The 10,575-nt window shown below is 36.0% G+C and overlaps 2 protein-coding genes across 2 annotated transcripts; one reads left to right on the top strand and one right to left on the bottom strand.

Moving 5' to 3' along the window:
* Positions 1-2,679: 2,679 nt before the first annotated feature.
* Positions 2,680-5,133, bottom strand: LOC129160087 (uncharacterized). The gene is made up of 4 exons (XM_070548741.1): positions 4,958-5,133; positions 4,408-4,515; positions 4,114-4,321; positions 2,680-3,698 (listed from the first exon to the last, which is right to left on the bottom strand). Exons 1-4 carry the CDS (start codon positions 5,131-5,133, stop codon positions 3,234-3,236), a joined length of 957 nt encoding a protein of 318 aa, XP_070404842.1. The 3' UTR covers positions 2,680-3,233.
* Positions 5,134-5,172: 39 nt separating this feature from the next.
* LOC129166731 (coiled-coil domain-containing protein 106-like) lies at positions 5,173-9,310 on the top strand. Its single transcript, XM_054749792.2, has 4 exons — positions 5,173-6,202; positions 6,559-6,717; positions 7,428-7,634; positions 8,360-9,310. Exons 1-4 carry the CDS (start codon positions 6,070-6,072, stop codon positions 8,680-8,682), a joined length of 822 nt encoding a protein of 273 aa, XP_054605767.2. The 5' UTR covers positions 5,173-6,069; the 3' UTR covers positions 8,683-9,310.
* The last annotated feature ends 1,265 nt before the right edge of the window (positions 9,311-10,575 follow it).

The following is a 10,575-nucleotide window of genomic DNA, read 5'->3' as shown; positions in this document are numbered from 1 at the left end:
GCTGCTCCTCCGGATCGAAAGTAGTCAGTTGAGGTGGTTTGGGCATCTGGTCAGTATGCCTCCTGGACTCCTCCCTGGGGAGGTGTTTCGGGCATGTCCTGCCGGCAGGAGGCCCCCGGGTCGACCAAAACACGTTGGAGAGGTTACATCTCCAATCTGGTCCAGGAACGCCTTGGGGTCCTGCCGGAGGAGCTGGTGGAGAAGGCCGGGGAGAGGACGGTCTGGAGCTCCTGGTTGAGATGCTGCCCCCGCGACCCGGACCCGGATAAGCGGAGAAAGATGACGACGACGGTGTTGTAACGTGATGAAGGAGCTATTCCTCAAAGCTTTTTTAACCTCTCTCCACAGACGCCTCTGACACAGTACCAGGGTGCATGAGACTGCCTCAAGGTCATGCATTTGCTTCTAAAGCTGTTTTCTTTACAGCAAAAGAAGAATGAAGATAGACTCTTTTCTTTTAATAAATCAGAGAACTCTATTTTTAATAAAGCTAATCAAAACAAAGTGTTAGTCAATAATACAATGTTGACCGATCTGTGAAATAACAATGTTATGATTAATATGCTTTAATAAGTAAATTACTTTAATCTAGTTTACTAGACACACTGATACACATAATGTAAATGCAGGACACATTGCTGTTACTGATCCAATCAGAACCTTCCTTTCTGAAGCGTGGCATAGTCTCTGTGGTGTTTATAAATCTGCCAGCTTTGATTCGACCAGAATTCAAATTAATAATTAATTAATTAAACCAGTTCCAATGCCATCTTAGTTGAGTTCTCAAGCTCTCACTGGAGTTCACCGCGTGCTAAGCGAAGTAACGGACCGGCCATCTGGACTTCCCTTTTTAAGCTGAGAACCACCAAGCTGGATAAAATCCGTTGCATTTTACCAACCAAGCAATGGTTCCTTTCAGAATAAAAGCTGAACTCACTGACCCAAGGAGGGTCCCTTTTGATGCTGTGAACCACCTGTCACTTTTTACCTGGAGACGATCCAAAGACTAGTTTGCCGTACTGCTGACGCTGTTCCATCGGCTCCAGTACCAAAGGAGGGTCCAAGGACCTGGCAATCTGGATCTGTACGGAGGTCTCATCAAGGGTATGTGTGGAGCGACAAAAATGGCGTCTCATGTTTTTATGACACTCCGGTCAAACTCTGATCGTAGCTAGGAGCAAAACATCATTACATCATTCAGACTTGCTTCTCCGGATACGAGAGTTCTGATAATAACACCACTCTCACACACACCATCCATCTCACATCTCATTCACACCAGATCCATCCATCATTAGAGTTAGAGTCAGTCTTAGAAATAAATCATCTTAAACGTTTTAAAGGTCTGATTCTTCTCTTGTCTCTCAGTTAATACAAAGTGTTACAAAATCCCTGCAATAAAAAGTTCCAATCTTCTGGTTAAATAACTCAGCGGTTCGAAAGATTGATTTCATATCCACTATGGAATCTTAATGTCTCACGGGTCATTAATTAGACAAAAATTAACTTCTTTTACATAATGGTGAGCCATTGCCCAGTATTTGCACATTCTTGACACTTTGTGCTACGTCTGAGACATATTAAACATTTAAAAACACTCTGAAATTAAAAATTTGATGCTTCTGGTTGAAAACGAGACTATCTCGTAATCCACCACTAGAGAGCAGCATCTCCATTTAGATAAAAGGGGTTTGACACCAGTCATCCTCCACAGGAGGCACTGTTTCATCTCAAATCATCTTAAGGCTGACTTGTCACGGTGCCCTTTTTGAGTTTCATAGCACACTCATATCTGGAAGGATATTTCCTGCTTCTTTAAAGAGCAAGTAACATCTAAATTAACTTTTTTTTGCTGATGAACTGTATAAATGAGTGTCTAATAGTGTTTTAAATGTGTGTATTCATTATTTTAGCATTTTGGTGCATTTTCTTTAAAAATTAAAAATTCTGCCTAAATGCCACAGTATAGCTCCACCTTCAGCTTAAAACATAGAATTTGACTTATTTTGAATAAATTTTAGCCAATGGCTAAAGACTAAGATACTACGTAAACCAGTAGAGTACTACGTAGCAGCTCTGTGTCAAAGTTATAAAAGCAACGAGCGTCTCGGCCACGCCTTGTGGCGAGTTGGGAGTTGGATTTGCAAGCGAGCTGTAACGTGAGGAAATATGGGTTTTCTGGCACAATGGTGGTCCTGGACTCAGCTGGGTCAAAGCTGGGTCATTGAGAACTTTCACCCACAGATTAAGACCTGAACGCCAGCGAGTCTGGGAGGAAACCATAACATCAGCCACCTGCAGTCTACCAGAAGATGTGTTTACTTGAGTTGTACCCAGACCAAGTCAAAACATAAAGGGTACCACTTTACAATAAGGCTCCCTTATAAATGGCTAATAAATGGTTTATAAATGTATTATTAATCCATCTATAATGCCTTATATATGACTAATTAATGTTTATTATGCATTAATTAAGGGTGAGAAAGAGACTAAACCTACTAGTTTTTTGCCAAATAGTGAACCAAATCTGTTGACTTATGTACTTTATCTAGACTTCATATATTAAACATTTCAAACTAAGAACCTATCTTTTAAGCACTATTAGCATTTGTAAACACAGTTTTGGGCAAATAATTAATGTACCTTATAATTGCATTATAAATACTTACAATGATTAAAGGGAGCGCTATTGTAAAGTGTAAAACATGTCTTTATTTATTAATGATTAATTAACATTTATAAATACAAACTGGAGCCTTCTTATAAAGTGTAAAACATGTCTTTATTTATTAATGATTATTAATGATTAATAAACATTTATAAATACAAACTGGAGCCTTATTGTAAAGTGTAAAACATTTCTTTATTTATTAATGATTAATAAACATTTATAAATACAAAAGGGAGCCTTATTATAAAGTGCAAAGCATGTTTTTATTTATTAATGATTAATAAACATTTGTAAATACAAACTGGAGCCTTATTGTAAAGTATAAAACATATCTTTATTTATTAATGACTAACAAACATTTATAAATACCAAAAATTAGTCTTAAATGTTTAAATTTGTTAAACTTCAGAGTTACACTAAATGCTTAAAATATTTGTACAAACTATGTTAACTACTGTCAAAAATGGTCATGTATTGTAAGTGTAGCACATTTAACATCCAAACTCATCAAACACACCAAATACCCCCTCCCTAAAAAAAACTGTTGTAGAAGAGATTCAGGTTAAACTGGGAATGATTTCCATATGTCCTTGAATAAGCGTCCCAGTGGTCCATCAGGATGTTTTGAACCAAGCCAAGATGACCATTCGAGAACTTTAAGATGTTCCTCCAACAACATCTCTGTACGATTTCCTCTTAGTCTGCGAATATGTCCTTTAATTGTCATCCAAGCTCTTTCAATATGTTGTGTATGACTGCCCGAGTGAGGATCAACAAACCACCTGCTGTGATTTACTGTGTAATGTTTGTACCCCATGTTTGTCAAGACATTCTTGTAGGCTCTCCACTCATCACTGATAATGGCACTACCCGACTTAACATGCTGTCTGATCAGAGGAACAAGGTGACGCCTTGTTCGTTTCTCTACAAGTTTTAACACGAGCCTTCGCCTTTTGTCTTTCACACCCATCAGTCCAAAGACCCATTTCTTTCTTTTCCAAGCATTTCCGAAGCGTCCACGTGCATACTGAAAATAAAAAAAGATTAAGGTTAAACAGAATATTTACAAAGTATATTCTTAAATGCAGTTTGCATCTTAACATTTTAATTGTATTGCTGTTATTAAAGTAAATTGTATTTTAACTTTATTAACAGCATGACAAAGATGTTGAATAAAAAAGCTGTTTTCTGTCATTCATTTCCTTTATGGATTAATTGACTACTTTTACAAACTTTAATTTTGTTAAATTCTGACTCAAGTGATTCAAATCATCATAGTAATTGATATAATAATATGTTTATTAACAGATTGTTTTTGTTTGGTTGTAACAGTTTTACTATATTGATTCTTAAATGTAATGGTAAAAACTTAAAACTTATATGTTTAGGGGACATGTTCAGATCTGGACTGATAATAACAAAGGGGTCTGAGAGTTTACAACCTTTCGCTGATGACGGAGACAGCTTTCATCCATAACCACAAATTCTTTGTGACCACCAAGACAGTGCCCTTTATTTACTCCGTGTCTTTCCATTGCACTGATGCAGACTTGTCGAATACGCTTTGCCATGGCACTTAATGTTTTGGAGCTGCCAGCCACATCATCATCAATCATATCTATCTGCCTGAGCCTGAGCCCTTGTGAAAATCTGCGACAGAAATGAAAACCAATCAAAACTCACTGAGGCCCTATTATTAACTGCTATTCCTGTTGACATTCATACACACAGGCTACCTGTAGATGAACTTCATCCAACTGAAAAGAGAAGATTTTGATTTCTCAAAGAGGGAGCCAGTTCTAATTGTTCTGGAGACTTTTCTATGACTTGCTCTTTTGCAGCACCTGAGAACAAACCAAAAAGTGAGGTAAATAAATGAACCTATAAACATTATCACAAAATTATATTAAAAAATAAATAAATATTGAGATAAAGTTAGCACTGTGTCTTGCTTTTAAAATTTGAAGGGCTGTTGCTCTATCCCCGACCTTCCTGAATGAGCCGAAAGCCACGCCTCCTAACGTGCACACGCAGGGAAAGCCGAGTCAAGTGAGAGAACATCTGAAATGCAGTGCTATTAGCCAGTGTGGTAGGCTTGCAGAAATTATTAGTTTAGCTGTAAAGCCAGGGGAGGGACTTAGGAGAAAAATAAAATATGAAAGATCACACTTTTTCTCATAGAACAAGGTCAGATGGTCAAAATTATTTTAACAATTCCAACTTACGTACCCTGCCTTTAATATCAGAATGTGATGTTAAATGTTCTACATTATCATGCATTCATACCACATAAATTGGTCTTTCTTCACCACAGATATCATTTTCATCTTATGGTGGCAAACAGGGCATCTCAGCTTCTTCTTTAGAAGGTGTTTCTTTTGCAGCCATTTAATCAGCCTCAGAGTCTTCTTTTTAGTTTGTTTTCGCTCTGTATGAGTGCACAACTTCATCCCAAGAGGCATTCTAGTAGGAAAAATTATAGATGTATTTAATTATATTATTACATTGAAATACTGGTATCTTCAGAATGTCATAGGTAAAAAAAGGTCACTGATATAGCAACAGATCAAGTCTTTGTATAATTCTTGAAGCATTCTTTGAAAAGTCAAGGAAAAATGTAAAACCATTAATTTGACCAAAAAATTCAACACACAAAAAAAAATCAAGATATAAACATTTCTAGTTCCAGTTTATTTTACTTACTTAAAAAACACAGCACATACAGTTACAAACTGTATTGCCTCTGCAATCTATTTGTGTTGTTTTTTTTTCTTTTTACAATACACAGCTCAACAGGAAGTAACACTTGCTAAATAAAAACCTGAATTTATAATTATGTTGACTTACTAAGAATGACCAAAAAAAGAAAGATAAATGGGTTTTTAATAAATATGTTAATTATCATTATTTATGACTACTCTTCCCTTCAAGCGAACTTGTAAATGCTGATAATTTTCAAAGAAAAATGTAAAAATGGCTAACACAACAGGAACAAGAATATTTAGTTAAGTTAATACAAAACATGCTACATTTACACAAAACATTTTCATTCTTAAAAATGATTTTTCTTCATCAGCTAAAGTAATATTTAAAAGTGAATTATAATTAAAAGAACAACCCTGCATACAAAAAATAAAACAATTTGCTCACCTCTTATAGTGCATTGGACTCAGTTATGAAGCGTTTCCCGCTGGATTTTTAGGTTGCATATGAAAACTAGCCATCGTCGCGCCAAAGGGAATAAAACGAAAATTAGCCATACAGAGATGAGCTTAGTGCAAACATCCAATCACAGTGAATCTTAATACGGAAGTCCCTCCCATCGGTGTGCGTCGGAGCTGAGGTGGATCCACCAGTCAAACCGACACGGACTGACGCTAGCTAGCTACGGCAGCGCCATGGATGGACCTGAAGAGAAAGATTCCTGTTCCACTGCGACACCTGCGGTCAGCACGCGTTCAAAGAAAAACAAAAAGCAGCGAGTGGATAACGTTAACACTAAACCAACGCTGTCAACAGAGAAACGTGATGGTGAGGAATGTTTTAATGCTAACAATGAACCATTTGGCTGCTACAGTGCCTAGCTATCTCTGGTACTATTAATTATTACGAAAGTGAAACCTCACAAAGTTTTATATTTTTTAATAGTTTATGTATATACATTTATATCATTATGAATAACCCCAGTGTGGTAACATGGAGGAGTAATTTATTTTGTTCTGGAAGTGTCTGCTCTACAACAGGTGTTTGTCTCAGAACTTTTTTTACATTTGTATTGTTACCATTTAAAGTAGATATTTTTGTTTCTGCTGTCATTTAGTTTGCCTAGTTTAGATTAGAGATTCTGCTACTGTTGTTAATGTGTGTCTAAATTTTGTTTTTTTTAGATACTTCTTCTGGCCTTGCCCCTACTGCAACTGTGCTTCTTAATAAGGAGAGACAGGAAGTTGCTTTTCTTAAGGAGAAGCTGGAGTGGCAAAAGATGAGACTTGAAGAACTGGAAGGAGAGAGGGATTTCCTCCGAAGTCAGCTATCATCTCTGTCAAGTATGACATTAAACTAGTTTCATAAACATTGTTTAATTTTAGATTATTGTGATAAAAATCAGATAATTTATAAATATACATGAAGATCCCTTATTGTCACTGTGTTGATAAAAAAATAGTTACTCTTTGGTGTTATGCCAGTTAACTCTTAAAAATAACTTGTTCTAATTGGGTTTAAACCTATTGATTAATTAATTGGCATGTATTATGCCATTACCTATTATCTGTTTATTATCTGTTTTCTTACAGTTGTCTGTGCTCTCACGAATAAATACATTTTCATTTACATACTTTAATAATTAATTTAAAATACACATTTCGACATCAAAGTGTTCATTTAGATGGTTTGTAGTTGTGCCACTTTATCTCTTAGTACCAGCAACTTAGTTTTCCCCTTTTTCTCCTTTAAACACCACGGTAATAGGTAATTACTGCCAATTATTGACATTTAATGTTGTATTGGACAACAACACTCAGTCATTATACTGTTTTATTATTCTATAGTCTACAAAAATTAGATTTGCCCAGCCACATGTATATTATTTCACTCAGAAGGGTGCATCATTCTCATTCTGTCAAAGCACATAAGCTGACAAAATCATCCATTGTGTAATGAAATGAAATTGGCAGCTACTTTGCATGTTTGTTTCACTCTGTGTTACCTGATATGTGTTAAAAAAAATTCTAAATTCATCCATTTTTTTCTGCAGCGCAACCTAAAGACGAACCATTAAATGATACGTTTATCAACAATCCTTCTGAAAACTTGGATTCATCTTCCACATCTTCATCTGCATCATCTGAGTGGTCATCCTCATCCTCATCTTCACCCCCAAAGAAGCAAAAGCGCAAATTCAAAAACAAGCATTCAAAAGCCAAGAAATACAAGAAGGAGGAAAAGAAGTTCCGGCAGCGTGGTGAGCAAAATACTTATATTCAGAAGATATGTAGCCTGGCCTGCCAGACTCCTCCTCTGTTGAATTCTGCACAGAGAAAGAGTCTGGTAACTCTCCTATGTAAATAACCCCACCCAAATGAAAATGCTAACCAAACCAATCATCACTGAGCAGCGTATGTCACACACACAGTGAAGCTCAAATTCTCATAAACAATTATGTCTGAAGCGGAGTTCACCGCGGCTCTTTCCTCTGTTGTAAATGACTTGGACATGTCTTTGAAACCACAACAAGAACCGCTAAAAATCTTTCTTCTAAAGAAAGATGTTTGCGCCATTACCAGGCTCCATTTTTTACTACAGCTAAAAAAACTACTGCGTCACATGGTACAGTTGGCATTTCCACTTTTTTTTTTTTTGATTGGTCATTTTTGAGCTGGCTAATCCCGCCCCTCATGTGCCTCTCTGCCTGTGAGTTACCAGACTCTCTGTGCAGAAGTCTAGTCTGGCAGGCCAGGCTAGAAGATATGTTCTTTGGAGATAAAATTACCATTTAAACATTTTCTTCAAACTACATTGTATTTGACACCAAACTTGAATATAAGGTTTGGACTGATGCGCATTTTTAGAAATGCATACACACACACACGTATATGCATGTGTGTGTGTAAATTATAGTAACAGATTGTATTGTGTGCCATGAGCATTTGTTTCTAACAGTTTTCTTAGTTTTAATTTGATTCTCAGTCCGAACACCAAGTGAGATTGTGCAGAGATACAAGTCCCTCCTCAAGACATTTCCAAAGATGAAGACCTTGTCCAAAGCTTTTCAGAAGCATGGGATTGACAGAAACACAGTTGTGTCCACGGCATCAGTTGCTGAGCTCGCTATCGCAGCTCCTCTTGTTTACCAGGAGCTGATCTCCAACAAGCCCAGTGGAGAGACGGTACTCCATTTTGCTAAGCGATGTGAGGAAGAGATTCAAAGCAATGATGAAGTGAAAAACAAAATAGAAAGCATGAAGGCTGATGGATCTTTGCTTCCAATTCGAAGAGGCAAGTCTGTCTGAAAGCCTACTCAGTTATCTGACTTGTTCTGTTTCAGCATATTTAGCTATAGAACAAATGTGTGTGAAACTGGTAATTTTTTAACGATCTGTTCAGTTATGTGTTCAGTTTCCACACAACAAAGATTTTTCTTGTCATTTTTGTTTAGAAGGTTTTGTGTGTCCTAAGTGTAACCAAAACAACTGCACATGTTAAGATAGAGTATTGTCTAATGTTATAAGGCAGCTTGTTATACTTTTCATAGTAAGGCCCCTAGTCTTCAAAAAGTTTACTGGTTATAAATAAATGTTAACTAGTTTCATACTAAAAAAGTTTCATTTTACATTTAAAAATGTTTAAGAGTCATTAATAAACACTGATATGTTTTATACTTTACAATAAGGCTCCCTTTTGTAATTATAAATGTTTATTAACTATTAATAAATAAAGACATATTTTACACTTTACAATAAGGCTCCAGTTTGTATTTATAAATGTTTATTAATCATTAATAAATAAAGACATGTTTTATACTTTACAATAAGGCTCCCTTTTGTAATTATAAATGTTTATTAACTATTAATAAATAAAGACATATTTTACACTTTACAATAAGGCTCCAGTTTGTATTTATAAATGTTTATTAATCATTAATAAATAAAGACATGTTTTACACTTTACAATAAGGCTCCAGTTTGTATTTATAAATGTTTATTAATCATTAATAAATAAAGACATGTTTTACACTTTACAATAAGGCTCCAGTTTGTATTTATAAATGTTTATTAACTATTAATGAATAAAGACATATTTTACACTTTACAATAAGCCTCCCTTTAATCATTGTATTTATAATGCAGTTATAAGGTACATTATTAGTTGCCCAAAACCTTGTTTACAAATGCTAATAGTGCTTAAAAGGTAGTTTCTTAGTTTGAAATGTTTAATATATGAAGTCTTGATAAAGTACATAAGTCAACAGATTTGGTTCACTATTTGGCAAGAAACTAGTAAGTTTAGTGTCTTTTTCACCCTTAATTAATGCATAATAAATGTTTATTAGTCATATATAAGGCATTATAGATTGATTAATAAGACATTTACAAACCATTTATTAGCCATTTATAAGGGAGCCTTATTGTAAAGTGGTACCACATAAAGTTTAAACTTCTTTTTCTTGATTTTAATGTTAAAGTAACCATTATCATTTTGCTCATTATAAATGTGTTTTAATCAAATGAATGACTATTATGCTTTGGGGTAATTATAATGGATTAATGAATCCATTCTTAAATAATGTTGAGAATGTGTGGTACTGACCTTCACACTCAAGCACACAAACATTCACACACACCCACACACATCTTCCCACAGTAAACTCCAGACACATTTGATGACGCACATGTTTGCTTTGAGAAGAGAAAGGTTTTTGGTAAGTTTTCAGTTTTTGATTCAGTTCGTGTTGGACTACGGAAGAGAGTGGACCTGAAAACCAAAGGGGGGGCAGAGCCGGCTGGCTCGTTCTCCCCCCCTTTCACGCTGTTTCTGTCAGCCAGACAGAATAGCTGAATCGCAACTTCTAACGCAGACTCATTACCGAGTCTTTTGATTTCTGAGTGAATTAACTTAAGAAAGCGCGTCGACAAAACGCTTTACCATCAACGTGTACCGAGGGCAACTCTGGACCGGTTCCGTTCGACACCTACGTCTCCTGTCAGCCGCCGGTGTCATCTGGATGAATCACAACATCCTCCACGGCCCGGATCCGAAAGAGGGTCCACAAGAATTCGGTGAGACAGAACACGGTGTCTAGCGTTTGGATGCATCTTTTCCAACTAACCTAAGTTTATTCAAACCATCACTTTTCACTCAGACACCTGTTTCTTCCTGAAGCAAAATCAGATGCACACACGCAT

The sequence above is a fragment of the Nothobranchius furzeri genome, chromosome 2, assembly GCF_043380555.1.
Source record: "Nothobranchius furzeri strain GRZ-AD chromosome 2, NfurGRZ-RIMD1, whole genome shotgun sequence".
Taxonomy (NCBI): Eukaryota; Metazoa; Chordata; class Actinopteri; order Cyprinodontiformes; family Nothobranchiidae; genus Nothobranchius; species Nothobranchius furzeri.
This window is presented reverse-complemented; position numbering and strand designations above follow the sequence as displayed.